The following is a 15,386-nucleotide window of genomic DNA, read 5'->3' on the forward strand; positions in this document are numbered from 1 at the left end:
TCAAAAAAAGAAAATCCTTACTAGGCTTATCCCCAAAAATGAAAATTTCTACATTTTATGAATGGGATTTTTGAATACCAATCCAGAATAAAAAGAGCATTTAATCCTTACAGAGATCTTCTATGTATGTGCCAGGCACTGTTCTAGGTGCTTTTCATAAGCAACTCACTCTGTCCTTCCACAGATGAGGAAACTGAGGCATATAAAGTTAAATAACCTGGTCTAAATTACACAATTAAGAAGTGGCAAGGCATTTGCAGCAACATGGATGCAACTAGAGATTATCATACTAAGTGAAGGAAGTCAGAAAGAGAAAGACAAATACCACATGGTATCACTTATAGGAATGAACCTATCTACAAAACAGAAACAGACTCATAGATATAGGGAACAGATTTGTGGTTGCCAAGGAGGACAGGGGGAAGGAGAGGGATGGACTGGGAGTTTGTGGTTGGTAGAGGCAAACTATTACATAGAGAATGGATAAACAACAAGGTCCTACTGTATAGCACAGGGAACTATATTCAATATCCCATGATAAATAATAATGGAAAAGAACAAAAACAAAAATCAAAAACAAAACAAAACAAACCCAAAATAATCTAGGCTTATTCCCAAAAACAAAAACTCAGAAAGGTTTAGAAAAAGATATAAAAGAAATCAAGTTCAAAACTATGGTCTAGGGACTTCCCTGGTGGTGCAGTGGTTAAGAATCTGCTTGCCAATGCAGGGGACATGGGTTCGAGCCCTGGTCTGGGAAGATCCCACATGCCACAGAGCAATTAAAGCCATGTGCCACAACTACTGAGTCTGTGCTCCAGAGCCCATGCTCCACAACGAAAGAAGCCACTGCAACGAGAGCACGTACTGCAACAAAGAGTAGGCCCCGCCTGCTGCAATGAGAGAAACCTCGTGCGCAGCAATGAAGACCCAACGCAGCCAAAATAAATAAAAAGAAAGTAATATTTTGTTTTAACACATATAAGATACATTTATTCTTGTTCTCTAATCTCAAAATTCACTTGAAATGTAGCTCTGAAAAAATTAACTTTGGCATATAACTTAATATTCCTTTACTTTGCTCTCATATTACATTGTATATTACATGTAATGTCCTTTATCTGTTGTTTAATTACAATCTTAACGTGTTGTCAGATTACCCATTCTTGGATTAAAGTGCCACAGAAGTATTTTAATATAATGCACACTTAATTAAAAAGCATTGGCTTGGCAAAAAAGTTCATTCGTTTTTTCCTGTAAGATGGCTCTAATAGCACTTAGTTTTCTTTAACTTCATTCGAAACAATTTTGTTAGATGGTATTGTGACAGCTGTCACATCAGCGTGCATTAAAAAAAACTTATCAAAATTGGGAAATTTTTGTGTAGCCATTTTAATATTGAAGGTGGAAGAAAACAAGCAACATTTTCAGCATATTATGCTTTATCATTTCAAGAAAGGTAAAAACGCAACTGAAACACAAAAAAAGATTTATGCAGTGTATGAAGAAGGTGCTGTGACTGATGGAACGTGTCAAAAGTGGTTCACGAAGTTCTGTACTGGAGATTTCTCACTGGATGATACTCAACGGTCGGGTAGACAAGTTGAAGTTGAAGGCAATCAAATTGAGACATTAACTGAGAACAATCAACATTATACCATGCGGGAGATAGCCAACATACTCAAAATATCCAAATCAAGCGTTGAAAATCATTTGCACCAGCTTGGTTATGTTAATCGCTTTGATGTTTGGGTTTCACGTTAAGTTAAGCGAAAAAAGCTTCTTGACCATATTTCCACATGCAATTCTCTATTTAGATGTAATGAAAATGTTCAGTTTTTAAAACAAATTGTGATGGGTGATGAAAAGTGGATACTGTACAATAACGTGGAACGGAAGAGATCGTCGGGCAAGCGAAATGAACCACCACCAACCACACTAAAGCCCGGTCTTCATCCAAAGAAGGTGATGTTGTGTATATGGTGGGATTGGAGTCCTCTATTATGAGCTCCTTCTGGAAAACCAAACAATTAATTCCAACAAGTACTGCTCCCAATTAGACCAACTGAAAGCAGAACTCAATGAAAAGCATTCAGAATTAGTCAACAAAAAACACGTAATCTTCCATCAGGATAATGCAAGACCGCATGTCTCTGATGACCAGGTAAAAACTGTTACAGCTTGGCTGGGAAGTTCTGATTCATCCACTGTATTCACCAGACATTGCACCTCCAGATTTCCATTTATTTTGGTCTTTACAAAATTCTCTTACTGGAAAAAATTTTCAATTCCCTGGAAGACTGTAAAAAGCATGTGGAATAGTTCTTTGCACAAAAAGATAAAATGTTTTGCGAAGAAGGAATTATGAAGCTGCCTGAAAAATGGCAGAAAGTAGTGGAACAAAATGGTGAATATGTTGTTTAATAAAGTTTTTGATGAAAATGAAAAATATGTCTTTAATTTTTACCTAAAAACCAAAGGAACCTTTAGGCCAACCCAATAAATGCTTTCTTCTGGAGGTAAACCAAATGTTTTAATTTCTTGCTTCTTATAACATTTTAATTGCTCAGTTGTTCCACTCATTGGTTCTATGTCATACTTTAAAAAAAAATACAACTGACCAACATGATTTTTGTATCTTGCAGGGCAAAGTGCTTTGCTTATTGGTTAAGTAAGCAAAAGGTTAAGTGGAAATGTTCACATTATTTAAAGCACAAGAAACAGTTAACTTTCAAACAGGAAGGCAACCCTTTCCTAACGTTTAAATACACCGTCCACATATAAAGATGATACTAGATTTGCCATCCATTAAATGAGAAACTGAGTTTTTTCCCCAATCATTACAAGAAGGAACTTATGTCTAATACACAGATTCTCTAACTCTGTCTCTCACGTGACGGGTCAATGGCATAATTTCCAAGATACCATGATTGTGTTAATGGTGGAAGATGCTACCATGGTACAAATGGAAGGTCAAAACAAAAAACTAGTTGGATGTAAAATCTAACCAACAATGATAACCAGCCACATAAAACTCAATTCATATCAGTGATCTCTACATTTGGGTAAGAAGTTTCTCAACTTCTCTTCTTAAAGCTTTACTACCAATCTTGGTGAAAATTAGGAGTGTATCCATGAAGCACTAGAAAGAAGATAGTATGGTTACAACAAAACATTCTGCCTCTATAAGAAAACTCATTCTCTACAACTGAAACATTGTAAATCAACTATACTGCAATTTTTTTTAAATTGTAAAAAACAAAAAACCCCCAAAAAACTCATTCTTATTCTAGATAGCCAACTGTAAAACATTTTTCCCTTTGATTCCAGAATTGCATATACTTTTTTTTTTTCTTTTGCGGTACGCAGGCCTCTCACTGTTGTGGCCTCTCCCGTTGCGGAGCACAGGCTCCGGACGCGCAGGCTCAGTGGCCATGGCTCACGGGCCCAGCTGCTCCACAGCATGTGGGATCTTCCCAGACCGGGGCACGAACCCGTGTCCCCTGCATCGGCAGGCGGACTCTCAACCACTGCGCCACCAGGGAAGCCCATATATACATTTTTAAATTAGAAAATATAGAAAAGAATTTATAAAAAAGAGTAATATTCATTCAATTTTACCATCTAGAGAAAATCACTGTCAACATGACAACACGTTTCTTTTTGGTCCTCTTTTTCTTACTGATTTGCAGGAGTTTTCAGTATGTTTCATAAATTTTAATTCTCCATTATGGATGTTAAAAACTTTTTTTTCATTACACATTTTTAAGTTATTAAACTTGGTTCCAAGACACAAGAGTTAGAGTGAAATCATATCTTTAAAACTCTGAATTTTCCAATCTAAGAAGAAAATATGTTTCTTCTACACTTATTGAAGACTTTCAGATTTCTGTACACCTCTTTTTGGATTTACTCCATGGCATGTTTTCTTTTAACAAGTAGAACATATTCTTTCCTATATTGCATATAGAAAAATTATCAAATTTTTAATTATAAATGTGTAATCATCCTCCTATTGAATTATCTTATTGTAATTTTTCACTTGATTTTGCTAGGTTTTTCTTATTCTAACTGCATTGGTTAGCCCTTCAAGAATGCTGAATATGTAGTATACAGCTCCAGAAATAAGTCTGAAAAATCATTTAAATACCAATAATATCAAATGTTATTTGAATATACCCAAGAAAGTATCTAACATTGGCGGGAGTTTTGTCTGCTGAGGGAGGAGGCATGTGAACAAAGAGAAAAGTATAATTTCTCAATTCTTTTACAGTTTTTAGTCTATCAACTTCTCTCTTGGATCATTTGTATCTTCCTAGAAACACAATTTCAGTAAGGTTTTCAGACTGATTAGCACAGAATTACATAAGCTACTGTACATCTAAAGAAGCTATTCTATAACTTAAAAAGCTATTTTTCCCCTTTCCACTGTATCTATGGTTGTTTTTACTTTCTCATTCCTAATTTTGAGAATGTGAGCTTTCTCTCACACTTGTTGATCTGGCTAGCTAGTGAATTAACTACTTAGTTAGTTGAATTATTTATTTTTCTTTTAAACCAATCACCTCAACTTATTTTTTTAAGACTTTTTAAAAAATAAATTTATTTATTTTATTTATTTATTTTTGGCTGCGTTGGGTCTTCATTGCTGCATGTGGGCTTTCTCTAGTTGCGGCAAGCAGGGGCTACTCTTCGTTGCGATGTGCGGGCTTCTCACTGCGGTAGCTTCTCTTGTTGCAGCGCAGAGGCTCTAGGCGCACAGGCTTCAGTAGTTGTGGCTTGCGGGCTCTAGAGTGCAGGCTCAGTAGTTGTGGCGCAAGGGCTTAGTTGCCCCGTGGCATGGGGGCTCTTCCTGGACCAGGGCTCAAACCCGTGTCCCCTGCATTGGCAGGCGGATTCTTAACCACTGAGCCACCAGGGAAGTCCCTCAACTTATTTCTTGGTCACGCTAATATTTTAGAATATCAATTTTTAAGCTATTCCCCTCTTAGTACAACTTCATGTCCCAGATACCTTATTCTCAAAAATTCAATTTTACTTCTTTTATACATCAAAATAATATAGTCATAAAAATCCAAGCAGTATAAAAAAAAGAGAGGATAATAAACAAAAACAACATAAGTACTTTGCTTGTTATCTTTTTTTTAAATAATTAGAGACCTTTATTAATGTTAAGTGTAAAACACAACCTACTAAATTAAAATATTAATAATGTTCCTGGATTTTAGGATATTTGGAAGATACTTCAGGAAATAATTTTGTTGATCCAAGTTTCTTTAAAAAAATTTGTCAAAGGATGTTTGAGTGGATTCTTTTTTCCTACTCTCAAATGTCTTGGAAGCTACGGAAACATTTTAAATTATTTTAATTTTAAAACTTTTTAAAGGTAATATACTGCGCATGATAAAACTGATAATTTGAGGAATTTATTCTACTTAGAATATTACAGTAAGCCAATAGTAACATCAATAAATGGATATCATTTTTTTAAGAAAAGAGAGAATATATGTACAAAGTTAAAAATGACTATAATCCTATCCCTTGAATAAACACTATGAAATTTTGTGTTCCTCTAATTTTTTTCAACACATACACAAATGTACACATATATTCCTCCATTTAAAAACAACAGGATTATATTATTCACACTACTTTGTAACAAGCTTTTTATTCTCCCCATGTGCTCTCTACCTCAGTATACACAGCATCCTCATTCTTTCTTTTTTTTTTTTTTTCTGGCCACACTACGCGGCATGTGGGATCTTAGTTCCCCAACCAGGAATCAAACCCATGCCCCCTGCAGTGGAAGCATGGAGTCTTAACCACTGGACCACCAGGGAAGTCCCAGCATCCTCATTCTTTCTAACTGCAGTATAATATTCCATTCCTGATTGATTAGCATATAGTTGTTTCCAATTTTTGCCATCATAAACAATACTGTACTTAATATCCCCAAATAGAATTTTCTGCACAGTCAACAAGCATTCCTGTAGGGAAAAAAAATTTAATGGTATTGTGGATTAAAGGGTATGAGTTATTTGAATCATTAAACCATGACAATCTAGTAAGTGAAGATGAATGTTAATTTTTAAACCTTTTTATTGAAGTAAAACATATACACAGATGAGTGCACAATTCATATTTAAAATATAAAGCTCTAAGAGGTACAAACTATTATGTACAAAATAAGCTACAAGGATATACTGTACAACACAGGGAATATCACCAATATTTTATATGAACTATAAATGGAGTATAACCTTTAAAAATTGTGAATCACTATATTGTACACCTGTAACTTGTATAATACTGTACAGCAACTATACTTCAATAAAAAATATATATAATTTAGGACTTCCCTGGTGGAGCAATGGTTTAGAATCCACCTGCCAATGCAGGGGACACAGGTTCGAGCCCTGGTCCGGGAAGATCCCACATGGTGCGGAGCAACTAAGCCCGTGCACCACAACTACAGAGCCTGTGCTCTAGAGCCCGTGAGCCACAACTACTGAGCCCACGTGCCACAACTAATGAAGCCCACGCACCTAGAGCCCATGCTCCACAACAAGAGAAACCACCACAATGAGAAGCCCACGTACCGCAACAAAGAGTAGCCCCCGCTCGCGGCAACTAGAGAAAGGCCACATGCAGCAACGAAGACCCAATGCAGCTAAAAAATAATTAATTAATTTTAAAATATATGTATATAATTTAAAAAGAAAATGAAAGAATAAAATGTAAAGCTCAATAAATTTTCACAAAGTGAACACACCCATAACCAACATGCAGATCATAAAACAGAGTATTATCAGAATCCCAGACATCTCCCTTTGTGCCCCTGCATAGTCACTATCCTCCAAGGATAACTGCTCCTGACTTACAATACTTGTGATTAATTTTGCCTGTTTTTGAACTTTAAACAAATGGAATCACACTACCTATCCACATTTTCCAAACTGCACCAAGGTTCCCTGGGGCACTGCAAGATATTTTAAGTTTGGAAGAAACAATATTCCACATCTGTATTAAACCATGCCAAATACTAGATTGCTACATTCCTTTCAACAACATCTTATCTTTGTGAAGCAGCATTTTCAGTGGTTGCTATAATAAAAGTAATGTGCAAAAATCATTATGGAACAGAAAATGGAATGGTGGTGACCAATCTGATTCCAAGATGTGAGAAGTTGTACAGTGCCCGACAAACACACACAACCCAGTAATAAGTAACTGTGGTTATTTAAGAATGATGTACACTACTCTTTGTTCTTTCAATTTTTGTGTACTATTCTTTTAATGGCTCTCAAGTTGTTAGGATGTAAGTATGATTAATTGTTTATATCTACTTAATGAACAGAACTGTTAGGTATTTCTTTTGGCCTAAGGGTGCTATGAGGGGAGAGAGTTTGGGAGCCTCTGATACATACTCCTACGACTGATTTCTTTCACTCAATACCATTTGTGAGATTCATCCATATGGTTTCTAACAGTTGCAATTCATTCATTTTCATTGCAAAATATTCCACTATACGACTACTCCACAATTTATTTATTAATTCTCCTACTGATAGACATTGGGATAGTTTCCACTTTTTGGCTATCACGAATAGTATTGCTATGACCTTTTTTTTTTTTTTTTTTTTTTTTTGGTCACACTGCACAGCTTGTGGAATCTCAGTTCCCCAACCAAGGATTGAACCTGGGCCATGGCAGTGAAAGCACCAAATCCTAATCACTAGACCACCAGGGAACTCCCTGAACGTTCTTAAGTGTATATATCTTGAGATGGAATTATAGGGTATATATATGTTCAGTTTTAGTAGATGATGTTAGTTTTCCAAAATGGTATATCAATTTACATTCCCATTAACAGTATATGAGAGTTCTGATTGCTCCATATCCTTACCAACACTTTTTTCTTTTTCATTTAGTCATTCTGAGGAAAGTATAGGAGGACAGCAATTTCCCTGAAGACAAAATGAGGTTGAGCATTTTTCCAAATGTTTGACAGGCCCTTGGAATGTCCCCTTTTGGATGTCTATTGAAGTTATTTCTCCATTAAAAAAAATGGGTTCTTATTTTCTTAATTTCTAGTTCTTTAGATGCAGGATGATTCCTTTGTCAGATATATGAGCTGCAAATATCTTCTACTCTGTGGCATAGCTTTTCCCTTTTTTAAAAATTTATTTATTTATTTATTTTTATCTTTGGCTGTGTCGGGTCTTCGTTGCTGCATGCGGGCTTTCTTTAGTTGCGGTGAGTGGGGGCTACTCTTTGTTGCTGTGCGCGGGCTTCTCACTGCGGAGGTTTCTCTTGTTGTGGAGCGCAGGCTCTAGGTGCGCAGGCTTCAGTCAGTCGTTGTGGCGCACAAGCTCCAGAGCGCAGGCTCAGAAGATGTGGCGCACGGGCTTACTTGCTCCGCAGCATGTGGGATCTTCCTGGACCAGGGATCGAACCCATGTCCCCTGCTTTGGCAGGCAGATTCTTAACCACTGCGCCACAAGGGAAGCCCCGGCTTTTCCCTTTTAATGGTATCTATCTATCGATCTATTTATTTATGGCTGAGTTGGGTCTTTGTTGCTGCGCGTGAGCTTTCTCTAGTTGCAGTGAGTGGGGGCTACTCTTCATTGCAGTGCGCGGGCTTCTCGTTGTGGTGGCTTCTCTCGTTGCAGAGCATGGGCTCTAGGTGCGCGGGCTTCAGCAGTGTGGCGCGCAGGCTCAGTAGATGTGGTGCACGGGCTTAGTTGCTCCGCAGCATGTGGGATCTTCCTGGACCAGGGCTCGAACCGTGTACCCTGCACTGGCCGGCAGATTCTTAACCACTGCGTCACCAGGAAAGCCCCAGCTTTTCCCTTTTAATGGTATTTTTTATGAATAGATGTTCTTGATCTTAACGTAGTCCAATTTTTCAAGTTATCTTTATATTTAGCTCATCTGTATCCTATTTAATAAATCTTTGCTGACATAGTGAAAACTTTTTTTCCTAAAAAACTGTTTTTTCACATTTAGATCAGCAATCCACCCCAAAATGGTAACTGTGTATGATATAAGTTAAGATCGTGATCCTTCTCCCCCTACCTGGATATCTAACTGACCAACACTATTATTTGATTTTCCTTTCTCCATTGTACTGCTGTGTCACTTTTATTATAAACAGTATACATGTGTCAGTCTGTTTCTGGACTGTATTGCTCCATTGGTCTATTTGTCTACCCATGTGCCAAAACCATCTTATCTTGTTACAGCTTGATATTTGATGGTGTAAGCCCTCCAGATTTTCTTTCTTCTTCATGGTTGACTTAGCTTGATACTGCATTTTAATTTGCATTTCATCTGAGCATCTTTTGATATTTATTATGATTAGTATTAGATGTTTTCTTCTTGTATGAGCTAGCTGTTCAGGTCTTCTGAAAACAAGTTGGTTGTCCTTTACATACTAATTAGTATTAGATCTTTCTGTATTAGGATATTCACCCCTCATGTGACACATGCTGCCATTTGCATATTTTTAAAAAATGTGCTTAGGGCTTCCCTGGTGGCGCAGTGGTTAAGAGTCTGCCTGCCGATGCAGGGGACACGGGTTCGTGCCCCGGTCCGGGAAGATCCCACATGCCGCGGAGCGGCTGGGCCCGTGAGCCATGGCCGCTGAGCCTGCGCGTCCGGAGCCTGTGCTCCGCAACGGGAGAGGCCACAACACTGTGAGGCCCGCGTACCGAAAAAAAAAAAAAAAAAATGTGCTTACAATTTCCCCCCTATTTTTTAATGTACTCAAAAGTATCAATTTCTTTTTTTCCTCCTGGGTTTTGGTTTCAGGCTTAGAAAAGCCTTCTCTATGCCAAGACAGCATTAGTGTTGGCAAGATGAGTAACAGAGGACTTCACGTTTTACATTACTCATTTTTATAAAGTTTGACATTTTTTAAATTTGTAAATTACCTCAATAATTTCTTAAAAAAGAATTTCAGTCATTTCCCACTCTAAGATACTGACCCCATAATTTATTCTGATACTTTTATGATTTCATTTGCCATATTTAAATCTTTAATTCACCTGGAATTCATTTTGGTATAAGGTGTGAAGCAGAAGTCTAACATTCCCCCCAAATAACCAATTTTCCCCCATTTATTTAAAATACAGCACTCTCCTATAACTTTATTATGTAATATATTCTTAAATATGCTTTGGTTTCTATCTAGTCTGTCTACTATGTTCTAGTAATGTTCTGTCTACTATGTTCTATAAATCAATTTCCCTCTTTGCTGTTCTTATGCCAATACCATGTTGTTTTAAAATATATAGCCTTCTAATACACTTGACTATCCTAAATACTGTACATCTTAAAAATTTCCTTGGCTCATTTATTCTCATGTAATTCATTCCTCCATATAAATATATTTAATCAGTTTCCTACACCCAATAAAATTCTGAGATTCTGATTCAAGTTGTAATAAATTCACAGCTTAAACTGACATGAGTGGACATATTTATAACATATTACCTTCTCATCCAGATACATGGTATGGCTGGCTATTTATGTTTTTTTATGCCCTGCCTCCCCTAAAGTTTTTGCTCTCAATTTATTAAGCCTAAGAGTTTTTTATGTGAAAAGAATATTAACTCTTTGGTTGTCAAATATGTTGCAAGATTTTTTTGTCAATTTGTCACCAGCCAATTAAAAAAAATATTAGTTGAGGCTGTGTATAACTAAGAATAGAAATAAACACAGAAGAAGAAAAAATTAATTCAACTCTAATACTAAATCAGGCATTAATTCGTATAGTTTTCAGCATGAGACTTACAATAATAATTTTTTAAAATCCCAAATTATTAAGTTTAGGACTGAAAACAATAAATAGAACACATTATGGAAACACTTCACTGGGTCAAAACTTAACTCTATGGAAAATTCTGTAATTGGAACAGGATAAAATAGACCATTCAGCAGTTACAATAAAAAGAAAAGTTCATAAACTTCACTCTTTGAAGAACCCAGCCCTTCACTCTATTTGCCTTCAGTTGGTCTACAATTTTACAATTCTTTCTATTCACTTTACCTACTTCTATACCCAAATTGTTGAGTATCCTTAGAGAAAACCCATTCTGATTCAAAGATTATCCTGTAGGATACTGTTTTATGGAACCATCTATATCTCCTATCATTTTTTTTAAAACATATTTTTACTGAGCCTCCCTTTCTATACAACTTAGTAGCCATTTGCAACTTCTGTTTAGCCTTTCTACATAAAAGCCACCACTCCTATCCCTGATTCTCAGCAGATGATCTTACCTCCTAATTCAAAACTACCATTCTTTGCAAACTTAGTTATGTAGACACTTTATGTCTTTAACTCTTTGCATCTGATCTTAGAGGAAGAAGTATTCCTTCCTCAACTCCAATGTAAGACTAATACCTTGGACTTCCCTGGTAGCGCAGTGGTTAAGAATCCGCCTGCCAACGCAGGGGACACGGGTTCAAGCCCTGGTCCGGGAAGATCCCACGTGCCGCGGAGCAACTAAGCCCACGCACCACAACTACTAAGCCTGTGCTCTAGAGCCCACGAGCCGCAACTACTGAAGCCCGCGCACCTAGAGCCCGAGCTCCGCAACAAGAGAAGCCACCGCAACGAAGAGTAGCCCCCGCTTGCCGCAACTAGAGAAAGCCCGTGCGCAGCAACCAAGACCCAATGCAGCCAAAAATAAATACATTAAAATAAATAAATAAATAAAAGACTAATACCTTCATTTATGCAGGGTGAAGGAAGGGGCAAGGCTCATTAATTTAACGCTCCTACTCAAGGACTCCGCTCCATAATTTATTTCCTGCCTTACTTGTATATTCAACCTCTCATTTCGTTTTGGTTTCTGCCATTCAGCCAATAAATATATTCTAACATCTTCCATTCTTAAAAAACAACTTTCACATTTTATCCTTTCTACATATCAATACCTCTCTCCCTTCCCTTTTTAGGGAGCACTCAGCCTGTCTACTTCATCTCCTATTCATTCCATAACCCCATCTCCTAAAGCTTTATGACTGTGCCTTCACCTGAAGCTACTGACAAAAACTAACATAGTGACACTGGACTATGGTGAATCAGGATGGGGAAATTTTGATTGCACAAATACTATTATTTTGTCTATGACTATGCCTATTGATGGAAGTTGGGACAGCTGGAGGGAGGGATCTGACTGTGAGTTTCTCCTTGGCTCTAAATTGGAGAAAAGTGGAAACTGTAAACATTAAGCAAGAAAGCAAGGAACTCAGGAACTAAATATTAGGTATGAGACCTAGACTAAATTACTCAAATTTCTCACCTATAAAACAGGGTTATACCCCACTTTACAGTTTAATTGTGAGGCTTAAACAAAATAACTGTGTAAAAGCACTTACAGTTCCAGGCACATGTTAAACACCTTCTTTCACCTTAGTACAGTGCCATATTCCCTACAGGCACACAGCTATTAAGGAGTACAAGTGTACCAAAAAAGACACCATATTAAAACTTTGTGGACTATGTGAAACAGAAAATGTGGCAAAAGCACCATCTGTTCATACTCACTATTAATAATCCACAAATGAAAAGCTTTAATTAGAAATAAAGTTACTAGAAGATATCCAAGTACTTTGAGGGAATTCAACCACTAAATATACTTTGATTAAATTTCCAATGATTTTCTCTAAAAAGTGTAAAAGATTACACGCGATTTATTAAAATAGATAGAGTTAGCATACACAAAAAGCTGCAGTTTCCCAGCCTGAGAAAGAAATCCAACTCATCCTTCCTAGGAGGAATGAATCTTAAATATATTAAACTTCCTTAGATATGCACAAAAGCAAATCAATGTATCAAAGGGATCTGGAATAAAGGGAGATTTTTCTCTAACTTCCCCTCCCCCCAAATAATAACATAAATGACCAAAATGAATATTCCCCAAATATCTAGGGGGAAAAAAATTTAATTGTTAGAATTGGTGTAAAGCAGCTGGATTTAGTAGAATGCAGCAAGTCAGCTGCTTTCTGAAAAAATATTCGGGGTGGAGAAAGCGGGCAACCTTCCCGATGAAACAACTGCCATAAAACATCATACATATATAAGAACATACACATCTGTTAAATATCAATTTACAATGTTCCAGCCAACTTACAAATCAAGAGGAAGTGTTTAGATCTAAAAAATAAATCACACTTTACTTCTAGTCAAATTTTGCGTGGGTGGCTACAGGAGAAGAGGCGTTATCCACGCCGATTCAAGGCGAAGAGGATTGAATAATAAGTCCACTGTTCACATTCAAATGTGGGGGGGAGGAAAAGGGAGGCTCCCAGTCCATAAAGTTCTCCTCCCTCTCTAAACACTGCAAAACTGTCCACGTCTAAAGACACTTACCCCTGAAACTACTTGGGAGACTGACTTGGAAACTTTTTGTTCAGATTTCTGAGGGGGAGCGATTTAGGAATGCTGCAAGATTACAACTTGTAAATATATGAACATACTTTAAATTCTAAAGTTTTTTTTTTAAGGATTTCCCCCCTTTCAAGTAGTTTATCCCCACTCCCATGTTAATAAACCCCCCTTTTCAACCCCTAGTATAAACAAAAACCAAAGCTTTAAAGGATATGCGAATAAGGCACACGACTACTTCCAATAATTCCTCAACTCCCTCCCAATTAGGAAGAAATAGGTAAAGTTAAGGAACAAGAAGTAGAAGGAAAAAAAAAAAAAAACTTGGGAAAGAAGGCGGCGAGGAAAGAAACTAGAAAGGAGGGGAAAAGAGCAAAGAAAAGTCCAGCTGATGGTGACACTTAATTGGGAAGGGAGGGCAGAAAATATCCCCAAGACACAGGCTAGAAGGGAAAGACTGAGTGGGACAAGGGCGCAATAGAGGAAGTCCACGCAAAAGGCCTACCCAAAGGGGCCCCAATGTAGGAGGGAACACCAAAGGGGGGAAAAGACTCTTTAGGAAGACGTATCCATCAAGGCCCAAGAGCTTGCGGGACAGAGGCTACCAGATGGGGTGTTTCTATACTGGTCACCCCGACACCGCCCCATATGTCTCGGAAGACGACCCTGCTACAAGGGGTAAGGGGTTAAACGCGGGGGTTCGCGGACGTGGAAGGGGGTGCGGCCCCAGGGGTTGCTGCAGGAGAAGCAGAGCGCTGGCCCACGGTCCATACCTTATAGTAAACATCGAACTGAATGTTCTCGGGTAAGGAGCGGATGTCTCGGCGTGAGCGGATGTAGTTGTCCACGACAGCGGAGATGGCGGTATTATAGAGGGTCTCTGGGATCCACTCTAGTTCCACGGCCGCCATCTTCCTTCCCTCCTCCTCCGCCTCCTCCGCCTCCTCCTCCCGAAGGCCCCCGCCTCCCTCCGTAGCGAACTCCTCGGCGGCCCCGGAGGATTCCGAGGGGCGGCGGCGGCCACGCGGGCACACAGCAGAAGGGCGCGGCTGCCCTGGCTCCTCCGGGCGAGCTGCGGGCGGCGGAAGCGGGCGCAGGCCCGTGTGGAGAGCGGGCCAGGGATCCGCGGGCAGCCAGGCCGAGGCCTCACATTCCGTGTTTGCGAGCACCCTGGGATCCGTCCCAGTGCCTCTCTCTGCAGGGGCGGGACTACGTGTGCGGCGTCATGACGTCAGCATACGCCGACGCGCTGGAGGGAAGGAATGCGGCAGGCGAAACACTTGGGAAGAAAAGATCCGTGATCCCGCCCTCGGGGAGCATACTTTCCGAGGGCGCTGGAGTTTCGTGGATGGGGGTGAGCTTTTTTCACTGCGACAAGTTATGACAGGTTTTAAGCAGCTCCTTCCGAGTCACCGGCCGCATCAGTCCTTTCAGCCAATCCTGCTTCGGGGGCTCTTAGGCACGGACCCTTTCCAGGCTCAGGTAGAAGTTTGGATGCAGAGTTATCAGTCCATTAAAAATCATGCATTCAGAGAATTCACATTACTCTGGAAACCCTCCCTTAGACTCCGGTCCCTAAGCCAAGTTAGGAACCTTTGGCCTAGGAACTAGGGATCAGGATGGTAGGGAGACTTGCACTGTGTAACCATTTGCCCTGTTTGAACTTTACTATGTTTCTGTTTCTAAATGAAACTTACCAAAAAAGGGGGGGGGGGGAAAGAACTGCTTTAGAAGAATTTGGTGGGAAGGTTAGCCTTATTATGGATTTACAAATAGTGGTGAGAGAAAAGGGGCTAAATGGTAACTGTGATATGACTGTGGTAAAACAGAAATGAAGATACCTGTTTCCTTCCGTCCTCAGCCTGAATATCTGCTACTTATGTAACTTAATTTTCCAAGTCAGTGATTTCAAGAACTTTATGCGGCATCTTTCTGCTCTAGGAATTTAACAAGGAAATTACTGGCCGTAATTGGTGACACTGTCAAT

General features: G+C 38.9%; 1 protein-coding gene across 1 annotated transcript in view; it reads right to left on the minus strand.

The window, feature by feature from the left end:
- Window positions 1–14,310, minus strand: part of APPBP2 (amyloid beta precursor protein binding protein 2) — a gene marked incomplete at its 5' end in the record, with an annotated part of 60,902 nt that extends 46,592 nt beyond the window's left edge. The window contains one exon of the mRNA XM_079725092.1: window positions 14,173–14,310. Coding sequence (XP_079581218.1) covers window positions 14,173–14,310 — 138 coding nt within the window. The remainder of the gene's footprint in view (window positions 1–14,172) is intronic.
- Window positions 14,311–15,386: the final 1,076 nt, after the last annotated feature.

The sequence above is a fragment of the Hyperoodon ampullatus genome (genome assembly GCF_949752795.1).
Source record: "Hyperoodon ampullatus genome assembly, chromosome: 19".
Lineage (NCBI taxonomy): Eukaryota > Metazoa > Chordata > Mammalia > Artiodactyla > Ziphiidae > Hyperoodon > Hyperoodon ampullatus.